The sequence below is a fragment of the Drosophila ficusphila genome, unplaced genomic scaffold, assembly GCF_018152265.1.
Source record: "Drosophila ficusphila isolate 14025-0441.05 unplaced genomic scaffold, ASM1815226v1 contig_106, whole genome shotgun sequence".
In the NCBI taxonomy this organism is placed as follows: domain Eukaryota; kingdom Metazoa; phylum Arthropoda; class Insecta; order Diptera; family Drosophilidae; genus Drosophila; species Drosophila ficusphila.
This window is the reverse complement of record NW_025063993.1, coordinates 10291602-10313996: the sequence shown is the minus strand read 5'-3', so window position 1 is coordinate 10313996 and position 22395 is coordinate 10291602. Positions and strand designations below refer to the sequence as shown.

Sequence of the window (22395 nt, the reverse complement as noted above, 5' to 3'; positions counted from 1 at the left end):
AAAAAAATGTGGGCAGTGATTTCAACGACTAAATGTTAAATGGAAACGAGGTTTCATAATTTTAATCACTTTTTTGTTTTTCTTTTCGAAGGGTGTGCGATGTTCGGTAACCACTTCAACCTTTCAAGTTCCCAAATATTGTGTAGTGCTCACTTTCAATACAGCCAAGAATAATGGCAATTGTAAGACAGGTAACAACATACTGCCTGGCTGTCAGAGGGACGGCCAGACGGCTTCCTTGGCAATTTGTATGGGTCTTTGTCTTTGGCGACAGCTTCCTCAAACACGCTTTTGAACTTGGCGGAGATTGGTATTGGGGAAACGGGGATTGCGACTGCGACTGCGACTCCGATTGAGATGGAGCTGGCAGTTCGGGGAGGAGTCGCTCCGTTGGGGTCTATTGCACAAGGCGGGACTTGTCGGGTGTTTTTTGGGGACCACCTTGGGCATAAATTGTAATTATGCCTGCCACCGCGGCAGACAATAAATCTCAAAGTATTTATCGTACAACATGACAGAAGTGGGTCGGACCTGAGCCCGAACCCAAGCCCAAATATCCGAGATTTTCCCCGTCGCGTTTTTCTTTCCCCACAAACTTTTTGCATACGAGAAGCGAAAACATTTACAATATTTACCCGCAACAATAACGTTTTAAATGCGGTTATGACTAAATGCAAAAGTTATTTTGATGTTGAATGCCTTTTGTGGGGGGGCTGTCGCTTAAAATTGTGCGCATAACTTGGAACATGAAAAGTTACTTAGAGTCGGCGGAGTTTGCGGGGCCTTTAATTAAAAGCGACAGGTTTCGAGACATTTTACTTTGAGATCGTGTTGTTTGCTTTGATGCCGTTGTGTTGCAGTTGGAAGTTGCAGTTATTGTAATTACATATGGCGATGTCCAGAGCCAGATCGCCGCACCCAAACTCGAAGAGCTCTGACCCACATTTGCGCCACCACTCGGACTTTGAAGATGCAAATGGAACCGCGTCGCATCGCATCGCATCGCACAGCACAGCACAGCACAGCACAGCATCGCGATCGCAGACGGCGCCAAATTTATGTAATCAACACCAACCCAAATGGATGCCATCGAATGAAATTGCCAGCTCGGACTTGGAGCGGGGATATTCGAACTCGAATTTGATGATGTCAGCGGCGGCAGAAGGAGCAAGCCAGCCAAGTCGGAGGCGGCAGCAACCCAAAACCTAGGCAAAAAGGTTATCAATATCCCAAGATCTTTTGTAAAAGTTGGCAAATTTCACTCGTAATGCAATCGCACGCAATGTCCACCACTCCGAAAGGCAGCCACAAATAACAGAAATTGGTGTTTAGCCAAAGGGAAAGCCAAGAGCTGAGATGATTTCAAATCTTTAATTATACCGGCGAGTAGTATGTATGTGCGGGAGCATAAATCATATTGACACTTGGTCTTAATTAAAGGCAACCCACAAAGCCGAGTTCTAGTTGGGCACTTTTTTGTAGAAAAACCATAAATCAATGCCTGGGCGCAAGCAAACTAATAAAATTCAATTTGTAATCAAAAACTTCTGCAACGCCCTGCGAAACGAGCCGGCAGACGAGTTCTTGAGTCTTTGAGACTTTGACTTCAATCAGCAACAGTTAGAACGCGAAGAATCGAGGGGGTTACGCGTCTCGCTTTTGACTTCCAAGAATGCAGCTGTTCTACGGCCGAGGCTCCATCGTCAAAACCCATAAAAATGAACATGCCAGGCGGCTGTCAGAAAGCCAATGCCGCTGCTCCTCAGACGGCTACTCACTAAATCCGAATCCGAATCGGACAACATACAACAACACACAAACACGATGAGAACAACGCGGACGGGCTGAGTGTTGGCTCTTTGGAGTGACGTTTTGGGCCTGGCTGTGGCAGCCAGAAGAACAAAGTCAGCGCCGAAGTGCCCATGGGCCTAGAGAAGGTCGAAATCGGAGCGTGAGAGTTATGATCTCGTCTCGTGATTTTCGGTTTGCATCCCAAAAGGCACTTGTGCCTGCCAAAACTGATCGTTCTGGGTCAATCGAAGGCAGCAAAGTAGGTGAAGCCAAGTTGAAATTGATATATTTAGACAATTAAATTTAGCACGGTTTTCAAGAGTTCTTAAAAAAATTAACAGGGGTAAGATACTTGTAATTTGCGATTCAGAATTTTATGAAAATCTGGGTGAATTTAATTAAGGTACTTTTTTTTCTTAACATTATGAGCATCTTTTTCGCTTAGCAACTATAGTTTTTATGGTTGTTATGCTATTTGGAATATCTATTATTGCAGTATTTTTCCCAGACTTTTTCAATGGATTCGGTTCCGCTTCCAACTTGCTGGATTGATTCCCATCCAAAACGGAGAGCTCGTCCGTGGACCATCTCTAGCCGCTGGCTTTGGGGTCCATGACGAGCTTCATTCCATTTCATTTCGGCCGGTTCCATTTGGCTGTTTGGCTGTTTGGCCCGCTTTGTTTGCGCCGTTAACCTTGGGGGCACAGCAGCCGACCGCGACCGTCAAGAAGTGCAAAACAAAACAAAGGCAACAGAGACGGGGCAAAAAATTGGCAAAAGAAATGAAATGCCGGCGTAAAGAAGAGGATTTGCATGCCACCTGAGTGGGTGGGTTGAGGGGAGGTGGAGTGCCGGAGTGCCAGAGTGATTGACATGACTCAAGCGGGTCGAGTTTTCTTTTTCAATTTGGCAAAGCAAACCGCAGAGCTTTTTGTGGGTCAGGGTCAGGATAGCAAATGTCAAAGCGACCGCAGATGCACACATGGCCCGAACATTGTTGCCCCACCAATTCCCCACCAACCGACCAACTCGGACCTCGGACCACGGCCATGTGTAATTGCTTACGCACGCGACCATCGAACGCGGTGAATTGCCATTGCCGTGCTTCCACGTCCACTTTCTTTACAATTTATTTTGGTTTATGTGTTTATCGCTTCTCGCTAATCTCGCAATGCGGCAGCCACCGGCAATCAGCGACGGTGACAGTTGGGGCAACTCCCACAAAAAGCCAAGCCCAAGGAGCAAAAAAAATTCAGCGACAGTCGAACAGTCGAAGCTATACGACGGCTATACTACGGCCACAAAAAGTCGCCTTGCGTTCCGTCGCATGATTTATGGCGCGTAATTTGCGTGCGCATGCGCAAATTGCGCCATAACCTTTTGCTTTTGCAGCGGCGGCTTTCCTCGATTCCAGCAGCTTCCTGCTGACAAATGAGCCGCCTCCCAAAAGAAGTTAACCCACTGAGGATGGGTTCTCGAAAATGGGAAAGAAAGTTCTGTCGAACTACTCTAAAATATGTTACTTCTTAGGCTTTCAAGCAGCTAAAGATTCTGGTGATTGCATATGCGACCTAGTATAAGGTAAACCAAAAAAAAAGTAATGATTAGCTGTCTGTCAACGTCTACCAAGTGTATTTTATTTAAACAACATACTTTTGTTTCGATAGCTGGAATTTAAGCAATTTACGAAAAACTACAAAAAAACCCCCACAGAAGCTTTAAAGTGCATAAATTCACTTGGCACACTTGCAGAATCGTTAGGAATTCCCTAGAAGTAATATTCAATCATTAGGTATCCATTTTTAGATGGAATTCGACATAAAATAAAACGATATTTTAACACACGCCCCCATTTGTGGGCCAACCTCAATGGGTTAATGGAGCCGCAGTGAAAGAGAGCAAAAGTGTGTCACTTGAATTCTTTCGGGTTTGTCTTGAATTACTCGACTGGCAACCGGCCATCGATAACCCGGATCGAGGGAATGGACATTCCGGAATCGGGTGGACGGGAATGGCCGACTGATTTATAATTTCATTGAACTATTACCGTAGCGACAGTGTTCGGGGGACAGCGTTCGCCAAATTGATTAACAATCAAAATAAATCAATACACAGCCTCGGAGCGAGAAACGTCAAAAATCGCAACGAGCAAATTGCAATTGCAACACTTTCGCTGCAGATTGTGTTTTTCACACTTGATTTACATTTTGAATTGAAAAGGCTAACCAAAACCGAAACCCAAAACCGACCGCTGAAAACTGAAACCCAAGTGGAGGAGCGCAAAAAAAAAAAACAGGAAAAAAAATACACAAAATACGAAATTTCCAGCCGGCGGGCATGAAAAGTGCAAGACGAATTGGGCGACATTGTCAGGCGGACGGAGCTGAGATTGTTGCCTGGATTTGGGGCATGTGCGGCACTAACACCCGTCCGAGATCCCAGACGAAGACCCCACCGCATCGAGGACCCCGGGGTCCAGTCACCAGTCTCCAGACTCCGACACTGGCAGACTTGAGACCCGACCGACCGGCCACCTGATAAAGAGATCAATGGCAGAGACGACCACTTCGCACAGGTGAAATGTCAATTTGCCGCACCGCACCACGTAACTCAAGAGTTAATCGTCCACGCCATAATGCTGTTAAGCCGTCTAATTGAAGTTTCACTTTTCCCTGACTGCCTGACCTCTGTGCAGATACATTAATTATCTGTAATGAACGTTTACACTTATTTATTGGCATTAAATCATCGTTTAACGCGTTTCGAGCATGCACTTTCCGGCGGTCCACGAACGGCCTTCATTGATGCGTCGTCTGCCCGTCGCGATTCGAAGAAGATATATAGATATATAATGCCGTCTCCGACATGGATATGCATGTCAAGTGGCCGCAAATTACAGCCGAGGACGCTTCCGTTTTCTTTGTCGTTGGGTTTCTAAGCGGAATGGAACCCGCTGATAAAGCCAAACCGAACCGGAGTTCATTGGCATTTTGTGCCACATAGCAAATGCCTGGCACTTAGTAATGAGTTATGAGCTATGAGCCACCAGGCAGGCAGTCAACTAGTGAACTCCCAAGGAGGAGGCGCTACACTGGATCAATGGCGATTGAGTGTGGGCATTAACCCGCCTCGGAATCGGATTGTCGGATTGTACTAAGTGCAGGGCTGGGCTCAATTATGGCAAATTTCTCGGGAATTAGGGTTCATATTCTTTGCCGTAAGATTTCCTGAGTGTGATATATTGGAAGTACAATGAACTTACCAGGAATAAATCAAGATCTTACGCTAATATTAAATAAAGAGGAGATAATTTTGCTCCGCTTATTAATTAAACATTTAATAATACGTAAATCCAAAAAACAATCAACAAGACCAAAAGTTTTAGTACCAATACAGCCTTATCAATCAACTCCTCTTAATAAATGTTGTTTAAAATTGTAAGGCAAAATCACTTTTGGCTTAAAAACAAGTTTATTGACTTATCCCCATTGAAAACTTTGATTCCATTAATCGGACTACTTCTTCCTGATATCAAAAGGGGTAATAAGGAAGCAATCCGATCATAATTTTCCTTTACAACGCAGCGCAACCGGGGCCACTGTGCAGATGCAGACATTTGAGCGCTTATCTGGCTAATCAGCCAACTCCCCAGATATTGTCGTTGTCATCGTGAGGGGGCCTCGTTATGAGGCTCGCCATGTTTTATGTATGTGCCTAGTGCAAATCAAACTTTAATGGTTAATTAATTGAATCCGGTAGGCAGGTGAAAATGCCTGATTCTTTTCGATGATCGCGGATTTTGGAAGTACTATCTGATGGTGGGAGTGGTGCCATGGCCGTGTCAAATGGACAAATAAAATGCAATTTTTGAGCACATATTTCGTGCGCTGATTTGTTTTTCTTGGCCACGTTAGTTGGCTCTGGCTAATTGCCGGCTCTCTGGCATCCCATAAAAGCTTAACGCTCCGATGCATAAATATGCTTATGCGGCAGTGGAGGAAAAACAGTGGTAAAAAGTCAAATGGTGCATGTTGAACACCCACAAAGCATAAATAAAAACAGCAATGGCTTGAGCAGCGAAAAAACCAAGCCAAAAAAAGAAAAACAGACCCTCTCACCTCCCCCGAAAAGACTTGACTTCGTGGCGAAGGTGAAAGTGTTTTTGTTGGCCCGTTGCAATTATATTGTAAATGATTTTATTATTTATTTGCTGAATTAATTTTGGCCCGGCCGTGGCAAGTGTGTGTTGCCTGGATGCCATGTGAAATATTCCATATAAATATTTATGTTTTAATTAAAAAGGCCACAAGGAAATCGAAATTGCATAAATTTTGTATTTAATTTGTAACGCGGCTAGAGGAAACATTTGGATTTCATTTCATTTTTATAGGGTGCAATTTATGGTTGCCATTAAGGCAAATTAAGTTGTGTGTAGTTATTTGATTGTTTATGGTAAAATACTTAACCAAATTTGGGAATATAAACTAGTGGATTTCCCACTAAATAAGGCGGTATCTGTTAATGCACTTTGATTACATTTTATTCGGCCATCAATTGAACATGTTTATTTGTTGTTTGATTCTTAAATTAGTAGTGGAGTTTAGCAGTGGGGTCCTCAAACTACTAAATCAAGTAAAGACTTTAAAGTTTCTATTGGTTACACCAGTTATCTTGTACTGGCCTTAATGGCTTCTTACTTCTCGAGTCCAGACTAAAGGCTATAAATTAATGGCACTCCCATATCATTAGTTAGCAGCGCTTGGCAGGCCATTTCTCACAAAAAGAGTTCATATTTCAGACCATATTTATGACTGGACACACATTCTGCGACACCGGCGACCTTCAGCCTGTCAGTTGGCAGGAGACATCCTCATCCTTCGTTGCATCTGCCTGCGATTTGCAATGATTTTTGGTGCAGCAACTGGTTTTTTTTGCACAATTTTCGAACATTTTCCCCCCAATTTTACGTGTTCATTATCATATGGCTGCTGGGAGCAGATGCCATGTACGACGTAGTTTTTGGACACAAACGAAAGTGAACTTTTTAAAGCCTGGCCAAAAGTATTTTTGGTTTTTTATTTTTTTCGTACTCGCTGGATGCTGCGAAACGTGTTGGACTTGGTCTTGGTCCCGACGTTTTGTTGGTTATTTATCGTCGCTTTTTTTGTGATTTAACATATGTACGTGCTGCTGTCGCGCAAAAACAAAGCGCATACGCACCCAAAAAGCAACCAAAAAAACAGCAACAACAACAGAAAACATGATTATATATTAATTTCATTAATAATAAATAATTTCACTTTTCATTTCACTCAAAGAAAGAATGCGAAACTTTCGTTGCGGGTGAAGCTGCTTTTGGCCATCTTCTCCCAGCTGCCACTGAATGTCAGGGAGGCCAAACGTGGCTCTTAAGACGGCTCGCAGAGTGCCGACAAAATCGATGGCCAAATTAATTGCTTCGACTCGGCCGCGCATGCGTATACGTAATTTTTGATTATTAACTGTTAATTACATGCAATTTTTCTTCATCTGCGCGGCGTATTCAAGTTTGCCGCCCCAAATGTGTGCGTGTGTGTGTGTGTGTGGGTTTATCTGCGATCGTAGCAGCATGTTATTTGCTCCAGAAAATTGAGTTATTTTCAGTTATTTTGATTGCTGCCTGCTGACCTTTTTTTCGGTCGCCGGATCTCGCTTTGTTTTGCAGTCCACACCCACGAAAATGTCAGCTAGTTCTGGGCCTGGGATCGAATCTGGCCAAGATCTGCCACTGGCAGCGGGTATGAGTCGTGCCCGTCGATGTTTATCGCCAGTTGCATTCATATATTGCTGCGAATTCTTGCCAAATAAAATTAAAATTGTAGATTTATATCGATCTCAGTCGCGCTTGCCCAAATACTTGGAAAAGCCGCAGGCATTGCGATACCCTCGGTGGATAAAGGGGAACTTTGGTCTTTTCGCAAGCCTAAATGGCTAAAGAACTGTGATAAACTTAGTTAATAGATTTGTTTGTATTTAATTGGGCTCGTTAGCAGCGTTTATTTTTGGGCTTATCTCTCAAAAGATTATTATTTTTGGTGTTACTATAACTTGTGTCTTTATCGCGTGCCAAAGTTATTACAATTAGTTTTTATGTTAAGCGAAAATGGATATTTAATCTTTAACTATATATACTATAATTGCAACATGATAAAAAAAAAGAGAGCATTTAAAAATGGTTTAACTATATAAGCTTTAAATTTTATTCTTAAGATAAAATCCAAGGTAGGCAGTTCTCTCAAAGGAGAGCATTTAAATATCGTTTGGCTGCTTTTCAGTTAGCTTCTGTGGTTGCCAATTTGGCCGTTTTTGTCAATGGGTTTCCATTTATTCGGAGCCTGAGAAAATTAATCATTAAAATTGCCTTCGGGGGCGGTGGACTATGTAAATTTTCGATTTCTGTGTACGCCGGAAACGAGCCTTAATTTCCATGGGAGTTTTCCATTTGGCACTCTGGCTCCCTGCGATGAAATAACACAGAGTGCAGCACCTGTGTGCGGAGGCTTTAATAAAAATGTAATTACGCCCTCTAATGCGGCAGTGCGGTAGAGCGGCAGCCTCATCAGCCGTTGGTGTCTATCAAATGGGCAACTTGCAATCTGCAGACGGACGGCAAAGCTGCAATCTGCAACTAGTAACGTGCAACTTGCAACCTGCAACCTGAAGCTTGCAATGTGCCACCAGTGCCCCTGACACTGTGTGGCAGCCATTAGCGAGACCTGGCCAAGATCTGGGGGAAGGGGTCGGCTGGTCGGCTGGACCACTCCTGACTTGGCCTCCGCGATGGCCAGTTGATTGATTACACATTCGCCGCGTGGGCCGTCGCGTTAATGCTGATGGTGCCACGTCGCCAAACGAGTGAATCGCCATCCAGCGGATCGTAATGATCCGCGATATATACTCGTACTCGTATGTGTTCATCTGCAACTAACCGACTCCAGGTGATGTCATCGGAAAAACAAGCGCATTAAATGATTGCAAAATAAATTATCTTGCCCATTCGGACCTTGAGAGGCACCAAGATCGCCTGAGGTTTTTCTGTGGCTGCCACAAACGAGTTCAACCGAAAGTTCGGCCGGCACAAACACTTTCCTTTTCGGTTGCCACATTCTCGTAATTCTCGTCATCAGCAGTAGCAGTAGCCTGGATTACCTCAGTCGCGCAAAATTTCGCTTTCTACGCCAAAACTTTGACAGCGTGCGGCTGAAATGTTGCACGTTTGACCAAATTTGGTCACAGCGTTTTGTGGCTAAGACTTTTCAGCCAGGTCCACCGCTGTGGCCGTGACGACAGAGCGATGAGGCGATGGAGCGATGGGGCGATGGAGCGACCTCCTCCTGGCCAAAAGGCGCTCGATGGAGCACGCTCTGGTAGCTTCTTGTCGCCGTATGTCATGCGCTTTATCTTGATGACGATGGGAGTCATGAGCCCGAGCCTGGTCTTGAGTCTTGAAGTTTGAGTCCTCAGTCCTCCGTCTTGGCCCGAGCCTGATTTCGCTGTTTAACATAGTTAGCTGGGCCGTGGGCCACCTTAGCCACTTGGAGAAAAACATATCAATTGAAGAGAGTCCTTAACTACTTCAAAAAATGGCTTAGAAGTGCGCCGTGAATATATTTCGTATCCTCCACTACTTGCTTATTAAATAGGTAAAATGGTGTACAATAATTGTGAATGAAAAACAAATGAAATACAATAGTTTTTTATATTGTGGTAAGCAATTATCAATTTAACTTCAATCTCTAATTAAAATTTGCGGATTGTGCATTAACATTTTAATGTAAATTTCCTACTTAAAGGCAATCAAGGTTTAACGCTTATTGCGATTATTGGCGATCAACTTGAGGCTATGGTTTTTCTCCCAGTGCCCTGCTAATCCAACGGCCACTGCGAGGGATTTTCACCGCGATTCGGTAGCCGGCAAGTAGCTGGCCGCAGTACGTAGGTTGCGGCAGGTCAGTGCTCCCCGGCCATGTGATTAAAACGCTAAAACGCAGACAATCATAAATATCAAATGCGCCATATTTTAGGGTCTCTGCGGTCTCTGTGGGTATATGTTGTTGTTATTGTTGTTGTTGTATATTTTCGTTTTGTTGTTGATAAAGTGAGGGGGGAGCGACCAGAACGGTTTCACTTTTGTTTGAGCGACACCTGGCTGCGAGCGGAGCGCCTCATGACTCACGGAGTTATCCACCAAGTGGGGACCCCAGTCTGAAAAAGTGCATCATAAATTATTTTGCCTTTGCCGCTCCGCTCAGCTTAGCTCAGCTCGGTTCAGCCTCAGCCCAACTTTTATTTTCCTTCTAAGCATTTTCATTTGCCAAAGTAGTCACACGGTCAGCTTGGCGGTGGAAAAGGCGGGGATCTTTCGATCTTTGGATCTTGGGAGCGGACCACATTTGTCGCCAGCCCAAGCGAAATCGAAATTGAAATTGAAATCCTGGTTTAGCCCCAGCCCGAACCAAGCCGAGCCAAGCGATCCAAACGGATCGGCAGCCGCACTTTGGTCACGAATGTCGGTCAAACGTGTTTGGTTTGCTATTTTACAACTTTAAATATGCCAACAATGGCCAAAAGCCACTAAGGCACAGTATCCGCAGCAGCCCCTCCTCCGCCCCAAAATAACCACATCCTACCTGGGCCACATGCATGCCTAATTTGTGTGCATATTTCTCGGGGGATTATCACTGTCACACTCCCGCCGCAAAGGAAAACTCGAATCAGCCACGATCTCCGACTTCGTCGCGGACTCCAATTACAATCCGATGCGGCTGTTGCTTTGGCCAATGGTAATTTTAATATTAGGGTTCAAACAGGCACCTTTTAAGTAGTAGAACAACGGGAGTTTTCGGAGATTTTTAAGGGTTTCAATTTGTATTGATTACCAAGATAAAACACCAAACTATTTATATTTCCAAGGGATATCTCAAATGATTAAAATCTTTTAAATATTTCGTAGGGTACATGTTAACTTAAAGTGGAAGTCTTGGTGGTTGCAATAAACTCAAGTAAGTTATTACATTTTTTACTTCCCCATATTAAATTACAAGAGGGACAGCCAAAACGTCGTTTGTCGGCAGTTTCCCTTTCACCAATTTAAGCGCTTCCTCTCATTAAGATTTTGCAAAACTTTCCTGCCAGTTGCTTATTAAGATCGAGTTATATTTTCACAGTCTGTTGGCTGTTACACTTGTAAGCAATTAGCCAAGTTTTTCATGGGAAAAGCGAAAATGTTAGGGCAGGAAGAAATATAACTGAAGCAATTAGACATACGTTAACAAATTGATTCCCTAGAGAACTTTGAAAGGTTGTACTTTCCAGGGAATTTATGGTAACTCCTTAATTGGCAGCTCTTAGGTGACCCAATTTTTATAGCTATTCCCTATCTCGATTTCATCGCTGGAACTTCCTTTTGGTTTCATTACCCATACGCCGTGTTGCGCCATCGGCAGAAAAGCGAGTAAGTGTTTGCAGAGATCAACGGGCGGCGGCAGATCAGTAAACTATTTAGCCCACAAACAAATTTCTCACATAATTCACAAAACGCCGTAATACGGAAGCCGTTTCTAGTTGCAAATTTCACTCGGCTGATAAGTCGCCGGGCAAATTTGCAGCACTCAAATTTGAATTTCATGTCCCTTTTATCGGTGCGACTATCTAACGCTTAGCGCGGTTCAGTTCAGTTCAGTTCAGCTTGGGCTGGTTTTTGGCTTTAGTTTTGGTTGGTTTCTATCTTTTTTTTGGGGGGGATTTTAAGCTTTGGTTTTGGCATGTCTGTTGGCCCGGCTAGAAGTGGCCATTGTTGGTGTCGCTTGGGCTTTTTGGCAAATTTGCCTGGCCATAATAACGGTTCGTGCTGGGGGGTTTTCGCCTTATTGGGCGGTAGCGGTTCAACGGATTGATGTGCCTCTCTGTGTGAACAGAGTTTTTCCAACAACCTCCCCCAACCCTCAACTGTACTATTATTTTCTGAGTTTTTTGGCCACCGCAAAGTTATAAAATATAGAAAATTATGCGCATCGGCTACTGTGGCCGCCATCAAAAGCGGCGCCGAAAGTCGGCTCGAGTCGGATCGGTTTTGGCTGTTGCCTGGCACTTAACACCTTTTTGACACACAGCCAGCGACGTCAAATGCAAATGAAGATAAATCGCTGCCTCTGATCTTTTTAGCACCTTTTTGCATACATTCCCCCGGTCTCCAGGCAAAACCCGAACCCGAACCCGATGCCAAAGCCAAAGCCTCCAAGAGCTCCGGTGACAGCGCCACGAACATGCAACATTTTGTCGCCAGTTGTACAACTCCTGCTGAATGCTGACTGCTAGCTGCCGAATGCCGAATGGCAAATGTTGCCGCTGTTGCACGGTGTTGGCCACTGCCTACGACTTTTCGCGATTATGATGGCAACCCAGCCCCACACTCGCGATTCAGCAGCTGTAATACCCTCTAAGGGGATTATAGGATTTTAACACCTACTACGGAGCTATTCATCTTAAAAGATGTCCTCTGCTGCGATAAAAAAGCTGTGTGGCTTCTCAAAATTAAGAGGACAAGGTTGCGGATTGTTCATAGATTTCACTTTTTAGTTAAAGTTTCCAAGGAAATACGAAACCATTTTCTGTAAGCTCAGAATAATGTGTTCCTTGTAGGTTTAAAACCGAGAGGTTCTTAAACTAAGAATGAATATTTAAATTATATCAAGTAATTAGCTTCATATTTTAGGTACAATATTTTCCACCTAAGTAATTCCCAGTGAATATCCAGCGTATCTAATCTTCGGTTTGTTTAACATAACCTTATGTTTTCGGGGTTGTCAATAAGGTCAAGGGGGGAGCTGTAGATGGTGGTGTTGCTTCGGAAACTCAGCTTTTCACTGCAACACAGATACACACTCACACATGTGCACATGGTTGCCAATCAGAGAATTATCGGCCTGCCCCACTGTTATTTCTTGTGGTTGTTTTTCGGTTGCCAGAGTGGTGGGGCTGTTGTCATTGTTGTTTTGCTGGTGGTGGTGTTGCATTGCAGACTTAAGACTTCAGACGGATGAGGAAGTTTTTTGGCCTGGGCTGCGTTTGTGGCATGCTACCAACTATCGGCCGGCGACTATCGGCAGCTTGTCGCGGTTTTTCTCTTATTTAAATTACGAAATGTTTTGTCAACAATTTGTCCACTGATTTATTGGCTTTTGTGGCGCTGCAAGCTACTTGCAACACGGCAAACCAACACACACAGTGGGCACAATAGCCGCTGTTGTTGTGCTGGCGGAGTGCGGCTAATCGGAGTTGCCAGTTATCAGCTGGCTGAGTGACAGGTGCATAAATTGCATTTAAAATCGAAAGTTGGGCAGACGCCCAGAATGAAAGTGAACGACGTGCATCCATTAAATGTGTGCCACTCATGTGGCACCATCTCCACCAACACCACCATCGCCACAAGTCGAACCACCAGCAAAATCGCGGTGGTGCATTGACTCTGTACTCTGTGTACTGTGCACTCTGCACCACCACGGCAGTCGCATTCGCAGCTGTCCATCAGAGAACTTTCGATTTCGATTGCGTAGTGCGTCAACTCGAAGACTTTCCATTGTGGCGTTTGTTGAACCGATCTCAGGTGCACTGGCAAAACATCTCAAGCAATTTTTATGAGTAAAGATCAGGATTGGCACACTTTATTCACCCTATAAAACTGGTCTGGTATTCTTATGAACATTTGATGTGATTTATATTCTATGTTGCACTAAGTTTCTGATCTTATGATAATTCTATTACACATCGAAGTAAATATTCTACTATGAAATATCTTATACTCAGTTTTCTCTCTGTGTAATAGCAAAGATCACAGACGTAAGGAGGGTCAGGAACTGGGACTGGGACTCGGACAACAACTGCCACAGATCGCACAAGAAACACATATTTCTGCCTGCATTTCGTAGCTTTTTCGTTCGGGTTTGAAGTCTCTGTGAGTGACACACAATTGCGTTTTTTGCGCATAGTTCCGTATTTGGTCAAAGATAATGATGTGAAATGCAGCAACAACGGCATATCCCCCAAAACAACGGCAACGAAGGCGAAACGACAGCGACAACGAGGCAATCACCCACTCAAAAATCGTTGAGGAAAAATTGCCAGGCCGACGCGAATCGTCCATGTAAATGAGTGAAAATGTTTCAACTTAATTCTGTTTATGTGCGTTCACGTTCGCTGGAGTTTTCAGTTGCCAGGGCAAGAGAAACTCCATTCAGGCCTTAAACTTAAACGGGTTAAGAAAGCAGGATTACTAAAATATGAACTATGTATACAAATAAAATATTTTTAAAATTTTACCATTAATCTCTGCTTGAAATAGAATTTAAATATTGTTAATTTATTATTATTATCGTGTAAACTCCTGCGCATGCTCCTGGATTGCCATGACAGAATTGGCGTTTCCCAATTGTCAGTTAAAAAATATAACAGATAAACAGACGAATTGTACAGAACGTTTCCGAGAGGCTTACCAATAGGAACCGTATAAATACAGATACCAACCATGTCGACCGTTGAAACGGAGCCTCCAGGGAAGATGGAGGGCGATGCGGATTTTGACCTTCCGGCCGGGGAATTGGAAACGCAGGAGGGCGTTGCTGGTGCCCCTTTATCGTCAAGACGCAACAAGCCGTACTTCAAGAAGTTTAAAGAGCCGGATTCCGATGAGGAAGTGGCTGACCCGCGAGCCCTCTTCAGTGTCCAGGACTCCTGGCGAACCCTTATGTCGCTGCCCAGCTGCCAGAAGGTTATGGTGTCGTAAGTAATGGAATAAATACTGTAAAACCTATCCTTGTTAATTCTTACGCCCACAGAGATAAAGTTCAAAAGATACTGAAAATCGAAGTGGGCATCAATGTGACGCAGGAATTTCCCTGGAAGCAGGTGCAGTTCAAGGACCTTCGCGATGCTCTCTTCGACGAACTGGAGAATTCGGCTGAGCTGTTGAAGAAGTTCAAGAACTTCAATCCGGACTTCTACGTTCTTCTGGGCTTCTGTCCCTTATTGACTGAACAGGATGACGATCCTCCCGAGGGCGACCCCTTCATCTTCTACTCGAGCATCAAGGAGTCCAAAATGGCCATGAGTATTATCCAGAATATGGAGCACTTTGATCGTTGGCGAATGCAGCGTCGTCTGAGAAAGAAGCCCAGGCGATGGGTGAGCCATGGAACCGACGAGGAGATGACCATCCTGGTGGAGCGCTTCAAGGACGAGCCCATCGATGTGGAGATCCAGAGTGTCTATCCCATTCAGATGCCGCGGCACATTGCCTTCGATTACAGGATGACAAAGGATGTCAGAGACGGAGTGATCGAGCTCTTGCCCAACGAGAACATCAAGTGGGATAATGTGACTAAGAAGAGAATTACGGTTTCGGTGCAATCTGCTCCTCCTAAGATCGATCAAGAGCAGCAAACAAATCCCACTTTTCCCTCGAATGCCTGGTCGCAGTATCTCTACGAGATTGATGATGAGGGTGGGTTTTGAATAGTTCTGATTTTGGATTTTATAGATTTTAAACCTACTTTTTAGATCTTGAACTGGATGAAAGCGAGGTGGACGAGGAGGAGGAAAAGAGGAAGGCCCAAGCCAAGCCAGGAACTTATGTCGAACCCGTTAAGCCTCCACCTGAAATGTCTGCCCAAATTGAAATGCTGCTAAATACCTTGGACTTTAATCAGATTGACAGCTATCGGTAATCATTTCATTATATAATAATCTGCGTTGTTTATATATTAACTAATCATTTATAAACTTGTTTTCAGCGACGACTATACTTTGATATCCAATCGACAAGTGGTGCAGTACACCAATCCATATTTACAGGAATTCCTCTGCTTTGCAAATATCTCCAAGAGCAACAAGCGTTTTGTGGCAGGATACGACTGGTATCCGACTTTGTCTGGATTAATAGCGGTTTCCTATGCCTTTAGCACTCAGGTAACCATAAACGAGGCCAGCAATCGGGTGGATTATGTGCAGCGGGCAGTTCTCGAACCCAATCCCGTACTTCTCTGGAGCTTCTCGGATAATCTGAACTACAAGTTGGAGTTTGAGGCCCCGATCGAGAGCACCGCTCTGACCTTTTGCCCTTTCAACGGGGATATCCTCATAGGAGGCTGTAAGAATGGTCAGGTGATTCTGTGGGATATGCAGGGCAGGTGCGAGAAACTGGACGAAGAGGAGTATTTGACGGCTGCCCAAGCTAAGTATCGAGTGATGATCGGGGAGTTCCTGAACTGGACTATTGACATAGAAGACAATGTCGTCACACCGGCTACGATGTCCATGTTGGAGACCTCGCCAAAGGGAGCCATCACGGCGTTTTACTGGCTGGCTCGATCGATATATCTGAGTCCGTTTGGCAAGGTTTACAACGACCCCGATACCCGGGTGCACCACAAGTTCTTCGTAACTTGCGCCTTCGATGGCACCATAAGCTTCTGGGATCTCGATGGCAAGGGGAAGGGCGGCAAGGAGAAAATGCGAAACAAAATGCTTCCCAAGGCGCTGACCCAAAACGAGTCTCCCTTAAAGTCGCTGAACATCAAGCCCACGTACAATCTTTACTTTCCGGAACCGCTGACTGGAATAATAGCGGATACCTCCTGCTTTTCGACCCTCACGCCTGTTTCAAAGTTAATCCTCGCGAATCCCTCTAATTATCCCATCAAAACCATAGCCAAGGATCCGCCAACTATGCGGCAGAGCATGATAGTGTCCACTTTCTATGGTCACGTCAGTCGAATCGATTGGCAGGGCACTTATGCGGAGGGAGAACCCACGGAGACGATCAATGCGTCGATCCCATTTGCCATGGTCCATGATGGACCCGTGGTGATGGTGAAGAAGAACCCCTTTTATCCGGAGCTATTCGCCTCCATTGGACGCACCATCCTGGCCATTTGGAAGGAGGACTACAACTACTCGCCGATATTTTGGCGCAAAAGAGCCTGTGATCTCACCGCAGTCGCCTGGAGTGAAACGCGTCCTGCAGTTTTGTACTTGACTCGCATAGATGGGATTCTCGAAGCTTGGGATATATTGGGTAATATAAAAACTTTCCTTTCTTTTAATCAAATATTAACCATCACTTCTGTTTCACCAAGCTCGTGATGATGATGCCTGCTTAACCGAGATCCTTGGTGGTGGCATTATCACCGGAATCACGGAGCACCGTCCCTCGCTGCCCCACAAAATCCTGGGCATTGGGGACTACAACAGTAGCATCAGAATGGTCAAACTGCCGCACACCTTCGATGTGCCGCTGCCCAACGAGTTGCAGAAGCTGATGAACTATGTGTTGAAGGAAGAGCGCCGCAAGGTGGGCATCCAGGCATGGGAGCAAAAGTACTACGAGCTCAACAAGGACATCATCGAGGCGAAAAGGGAGGCAGAGGCGGAGACCCGCAAGGAAATGGAACGGTTGGAAAGGGAGGAGCAGTTTGCCACTAGGAAAAAGGGGGCAAAGTCTGGTGAAGAGGGTGCAGGAGGGGAAGAACAAACGTAAGTTTATATACTGTACTATAATTTAATACTTTCATTTATCACTTTCCTTTCCAGAGCTAAAAAGCCTCACAGTGGCCTTAATTACAACGAGAGAATGGCCGTGTTGTGGGACGAACTGAACTTGAACCGAATGATGACCATTCTGATGTCCCGCAAGCAAATGGATCCCGAGAAATTGGCCAGGGAGACGGCTTTGGAAAAGGAGCGACATGCCTACGAGGCGGCCAAGAAGAAGTCCCACTCCGACGTCCTTGCGAGGCTGGAGCACGATATTGCCGCCATCAGGTCGAGAATCCTGCCGGCAGAAATATCAGATATGCAGCGCAGCGAAATGATCCAGCAGCGGGTGAAACGAGAGGTCGAGAATGCCGACACCTACGAGCAGGTGTGCAAGGACTCCTTCGAAATCCTGGAGTCGTTCGAAGACTTCAAGCCCATCGACTACATTGAGTTTTTGGAGCGTGGTCGCCAAAGGCGTCGGTTGTTGGACCAATCTTTGGGTGGGAACACAGATCGGTTGCGGTGGTACGAGGATAGGGTCAGGTTGGGGGAACTGGGCGAGTGTCAGTTTGGTTATGAGTCTGTTCACAACTCCCAGGCGGAGGCATCAAGCCAACAGGATTTAGTGGTTGTGGCGTCCAAATCGGGCAGTGATATTGTCGCAGAAGCGGATGAATTCGAAGGCTAATCGTTTCGGTTCTTCGTTGAATTTACTATGTGCCAGCAAATTAAATATTTATGAAACATCAATTACTTTTTTCTTGTAACTTAAATTATAGTTAAGTACTGAAATTGAATTTTGGTAAATTTTCAGCGAACCCATTTTATTGGAAATTTGGAAAGGTATAAAAATTTTTCTAATAATGCAGTTTGTTATAGAATCAATATACAAACCTTTAGAGGTATGCCACTTGAAAATCTGATTAAAATTAGAAAAGTTATGGACTTAGAACTGGTGAGAATTGGTTAATTTTCAGCAAACCAATTTTTTGGAAATTTGATTTATCATTAAAATTGAAAAAAAAATCGGCCAAAAATAAAAAAAAATTTTAATGATGCAGTTTTTATAAAATTAAAATTCAAACATTTAGAAGTATGCCACTTCAAAATCTGAATAAAATTAGAAAAGTTTTGGACTTAGAAGATAAAGGAAACCTTTGTTTGGCTCTACTTCTTGCTGAAATAAGTCTTATAAAAAGAGAAAGTTAAACCCCAAGCTTAAAAAACTTCTGCCTAAAACGATGATTAACCTTTTTGTTTGTTTGCTTTCTGCCTCCTTTATGCTTTATTGTTTAATGTCGCACACTTAATTTTTAGATGATGTTTTTCCCCGTATTTTACTACCCTATTGGCCATTTAAGGTGACCCACCCACCGTGCTAAACGGTTGACTGCCTTCGGCCGTTTGCCAAATAAATTTCGGCTCTCAATTAGGGGCCCGTTGAACCTTGAAGCCGTGCTTCCGCTCGCCGGCCAGCTGTCGAGTTCAAGTTTATGACATTTCTAGGCGCACTCGAATGAAGTCATCCCGCGGACGAGGCGTGCCCCGGGTTTAATGAACCTGCCCCCGTAGTGGTGGAAAGTCCGTGGTCGCCAAGTTGAGCTGGGGGAATTCCCACGCCCATACGAATATCTCTGGTCACTCCAGTCCGAGTACTTTGGCTAAACTGCAGTCAAGCGGGCTAAATGCAAACCGACAGCGGCAGTCCATCATTTTCGCAAGCAGATAATGATATACATTTCGGAAGCAATGCATCTGAACTTTACCATAATTTCGAGTGCATTATTATTGGCCCGCTCTGGGCAGTTGGAGCAGCAGTTTTCGTTGCATCATCATCATCATCAGCGTGGCCAACGACCACCTGTTGTCCTTAAAGCGATAAGTATTAAGTGATTTTTCGACAGCCGCTCTCGAGTTTTCCTTTTATTTATTATCACAAATTTCGTGCGCTTGCGTGCGTCTGCAACTGAGGCAAGTGCATTTACATAACAATTGGCCTTTGAATTCAAATTGGCATCGCTCTTTTTTTCCCGGTCCATCGAGCCCGGAGAGACTGCATTAAGATCTGCTTACCGCCATTTAAAATAATTTACGATCTTATGCAAATCGGCGTTTTTGTTGCACTAGCCCCCCAAATCGCGCCACTTGCCACCGTGACTCGACATAATGCTCGTCGGCCAGAAACTAAATGCACACATCGATTATTCACGCCCATTGTGCAGAGGGGAAAAGTGATTCGAAAAAGCTACAGGTGTCATACCCATTTAACAAATTGGCACTTGGTGGATATTCGTTGGGATTTTTGAATAAGAAAAATACAAGAAAGTAAATAAAACGTTTTAGTGATATATCTACCAAAATATTTCTTATTTGCTTGTTTATCTAATCTTGTATTATTTAATTTACATTTAACTATTTTCACACAGAGTGTTACTCATGACAAATTTTAGTTTGTTAGACTATCTGGATGCACTGCGGTAAACTTGCAAAACTCCTTAAGGCGTTGCACCAACTTTTTGCAGGCATCCCGCTCGCCAGAACCACTCGTCTTGGCCATCTCGCTTAGCAACTCCAAGATGGTGCACATAAAGCTGTCGAACTCCTCTTCATACTCAGAAATTCCCTGTTCGAATTCCGGGGAAGTATTGTCCCCTGATTTGGACTCCACGAAGCCACAAAAGTTGAGGCACACTTGACCAAGGGTAAATAGAGATCCTACAAAAGTGTTGGTGGCGGAAAGAAGCCCCAATCGAAGGCATTCGTCAACGGTGTTTTCCAGCTTATTGACCACCTCATCTATGTTTTCAGCCTTATCCACTGTCAAGCTCAACGATTGCCATCGGGGCTCTGCGATATCCAAAGTAATGTGGTGCTCAAGATTTATCATACTCATAAGCATCCGTTGGCGAAGATCTCCCGATCGTTTTGTGATTTTAAGACCAGTTCCCTCCGATGGATTTTGCCACAGGACTGTCAAGTGTCGTGTAACATATCGAAGATAGAACAATACGCGTTGTAGGATTTGCATTTGCTCCAGAAGCTCCGGATAAAGAACAAAACTAAGTGGCCATTTGGCCTCATAACGAAGGGCTATAGCTTCGTATCCATAGAGATTCAGATCTGGTAGATCCTCCTCGCTGGTCTTCTCCTTATCCCTATCTTCCTGTTCGGTACTTCCGAATTTATGCATCCTGCCCAGTTGAGTGGCCGCATCGCAATTCTTGATTTGAATGCGCAGCTTATCCTTAAAGAAATCATTGTTGTCCTTCAAGGTCTCCGTTAGCAAAGGCTGAAGTTTCTCAGGAATCAATTTATCCGAGATGCACTGCAGTTGCTCCTGGCATTTATCCAGCAGACTCTCCGAGAATCCTTCCAACTGCATCAGGAAGTATAACCTTAAATTGCGAAGGTGCAATGCCAAGCTGTGCTCCTTCATTAGAACCTCCAAAAGTTTCTTTGCTGGCAAGTCGTAACTATTTTTGATAATCTCTACATGTCCTGTTTCCCCAGGAGTATAACTAAGTGGCAGTTGCAGCAATTTCATTGTCACATTGCACTGGCGCAGGATATTCAGGTACTTTCCGGCCAGAAAAATTTCATCTACCTGGGAAAGCAAAAAAGCTGGCAGGCGATTCGGATGAAGGATGTATCTCTGGGACCAGTAGGTGTGGCAACATTTTTCGGGTGCCAATAAAGTACAACTCATGGCATTCGAGGGTTCCGAATCCTCCACAAAAAACTCATGCTGCGCATCGTATAAAACACCTTTTTGAGTCCACAACTGAACAATCTTCATATAGGCACGGGTCACAAAAGCCAGTATTTTTGAGACCCTTTCCTTTAGATCGGGTTCCGTGATGTTTTGATCCCGAGGAAACTGATCCAATAGTGTCAGCAACTGGGCGCTGTTCAACTTCCCGCGGGAACTACAGGCCATAGTGGAAAAAATCTTCAAAACACCTAACCAAGGTTTAACCTGCCGAACCAAATCCTTCAGATTCAGCTTCTTCTCTAGCTGGTCTGTCTCCAACTTGGATTGCAAATCATAGTACTCCTGCATTTGGTCACTGAAAGCGGTGGCCAAAGCCAGACGAGTTCTTCCACAGTTCGGCGACATGTTGGTCTCCTCAATGAAACTCTGAACACTTATGTAATAGCCGACCAATGGCAACGTATCATTGGCCAAGACCCTGAAGGAACCATGAAATGCCTCATCCACTCGAAAGCGCACTTTGGCTATATCCAGTGCAGTCATATTGGCTATCTTATCAACCTCGATATCGGGTTTAACATGCGAGGATGGAACCCCGGAAAAGGCATAGATAAGATCCCGAATTAAGAGCTGTTCCTGACGCGAAAGGGGCATCTTGCCCACATCCTCGTTCGGCAAGTAGTAACCTCCAACGCTCTCCATGGTCCAAGATTCTTGGCGAGGCAAATCGTTCAACGAATTTGTGCTTTGACTACGTGCATGGCTTCCACTTCCGGTAGGCCTATCCTTGGCATCCGATGGATCGCCACGATCGTGGATGTATCGCATTTGGCGTTCCAGTTCATCCTTGCTCAGGTGGAACCGCACCTTTTCCGTAAAATCATTGTCCACTTTAGCACGATCCATCGAAAATTGTGAAAAAGAAAATATATAAAGAACAAAGTTTTCGACTCTGAATTCGTTCGGTATTGTAAGCAACAACAAAAGTCAACTGAATGACGCTATTTTAAATGGAGTTCAAAACAAATAAACATTTTGAATAAATTAAAACAAAAACAATTGCAAATTTAACGGATTCGATTTAAATGAAATTTTTAACAACAAAAGAACTCCATAAATGTAGAAATCAAGTCGAAATCTTCTTGTTATTGTTTTATAATTCCATATTTAATTAATTAATATGTGTTCCATTTTCCAGATACGTTAGTTATTTTTCTTCACTTTCCTACAAACCGTACCAAACGATAGTTCTTTAGGTTATCCGACTGAATCGCTGAATGAACATCGAAATTCATTAAGCTAAATCAGCTGAGCTTAGGACC

The 22395-nt window shown here is 44.3% G+C and overlaps 2 protein-coding genes across 2 annotated transcripts; one reads left to right on the top strand and one right to left on the bottom strand.

Annotated features, from left to right (window-relative positions):
- Positions 1–14288: 14288 nt before the first annotated feature.
- LOC108086988 (dynein axonemal intermediate chain 3) lies at positions 14289–18111 on the top strand. Its single transcript, XM_017184120.1, has 6 exons — positions 14289–14607; positions 14664–15328; positions 15385–15547; positions 15618–16900; positions 16962–17358; positions 17416–18111. Exons 1-6 carry the CDS (start codon positions 14354–14356, stop codon positions 18047–18049), a joined length of 3396 nt encoding a protein of 1131 aa, XP_017039609.1. The 5' UTR covers positions 14289–14353; the 3' UTR covers positions 18050–18111.
- A 1598-nt stretch (positions 18112–19709) lies between these two features.
- On the bottom strand, positions 19710–22043 carry LOC108086989 (gamma-tubulin complex component 2 homolog). The gene has a single exon (XM_017184121.1). It carries the CDS (start codon positions 21977–21979, stop codon positions 19808–19810), a length of 2172 nt encoding a protein of 723 aa, XP_017039610.1. The 5' UTR covers positions 21980–22043; the 3' UTR covers positions 19710–19807.
- Between the last annotated feature and the right edge of the window lie 352 nt (positions 22044–22395).

What these genes read in the sequence shown, in the direction of transcription:
- LOC108086988 (XM_017184120.1), top strand. Translation starts at nt 14,354, where the DNA reads ATGTCGACCGTTGAAACGGAGCCTCCAGGGAAGATGGAGGGCGATGCG. An exon ending in TGCCAGAAGGTTATGGTGTC is followed by an intron (nt 14,608 to 14,663) that starts GTAAGTAATGGA and finishes TTACGCCCACAG; the next exon opens with AGATAAAGTTCAAAAGATAC. An exon ending in GCAGGAGGGGAAGAACAAAC is followed by an intron (nt 17,359 to 17,415) that starts GTAAGTTTATAT and finishes TTTCCTTTCCAG; the next exon opens with AGCTAAAAAGCCTCACAGTG.
- LOC108086989 (XM_017184121.1), bottom strand. Translation starts at nt 21,979, where the DNA reads ATGGATCGTGCTAAAGTGGACAATGATTTTACGGAAAAGGTGCGGTTC.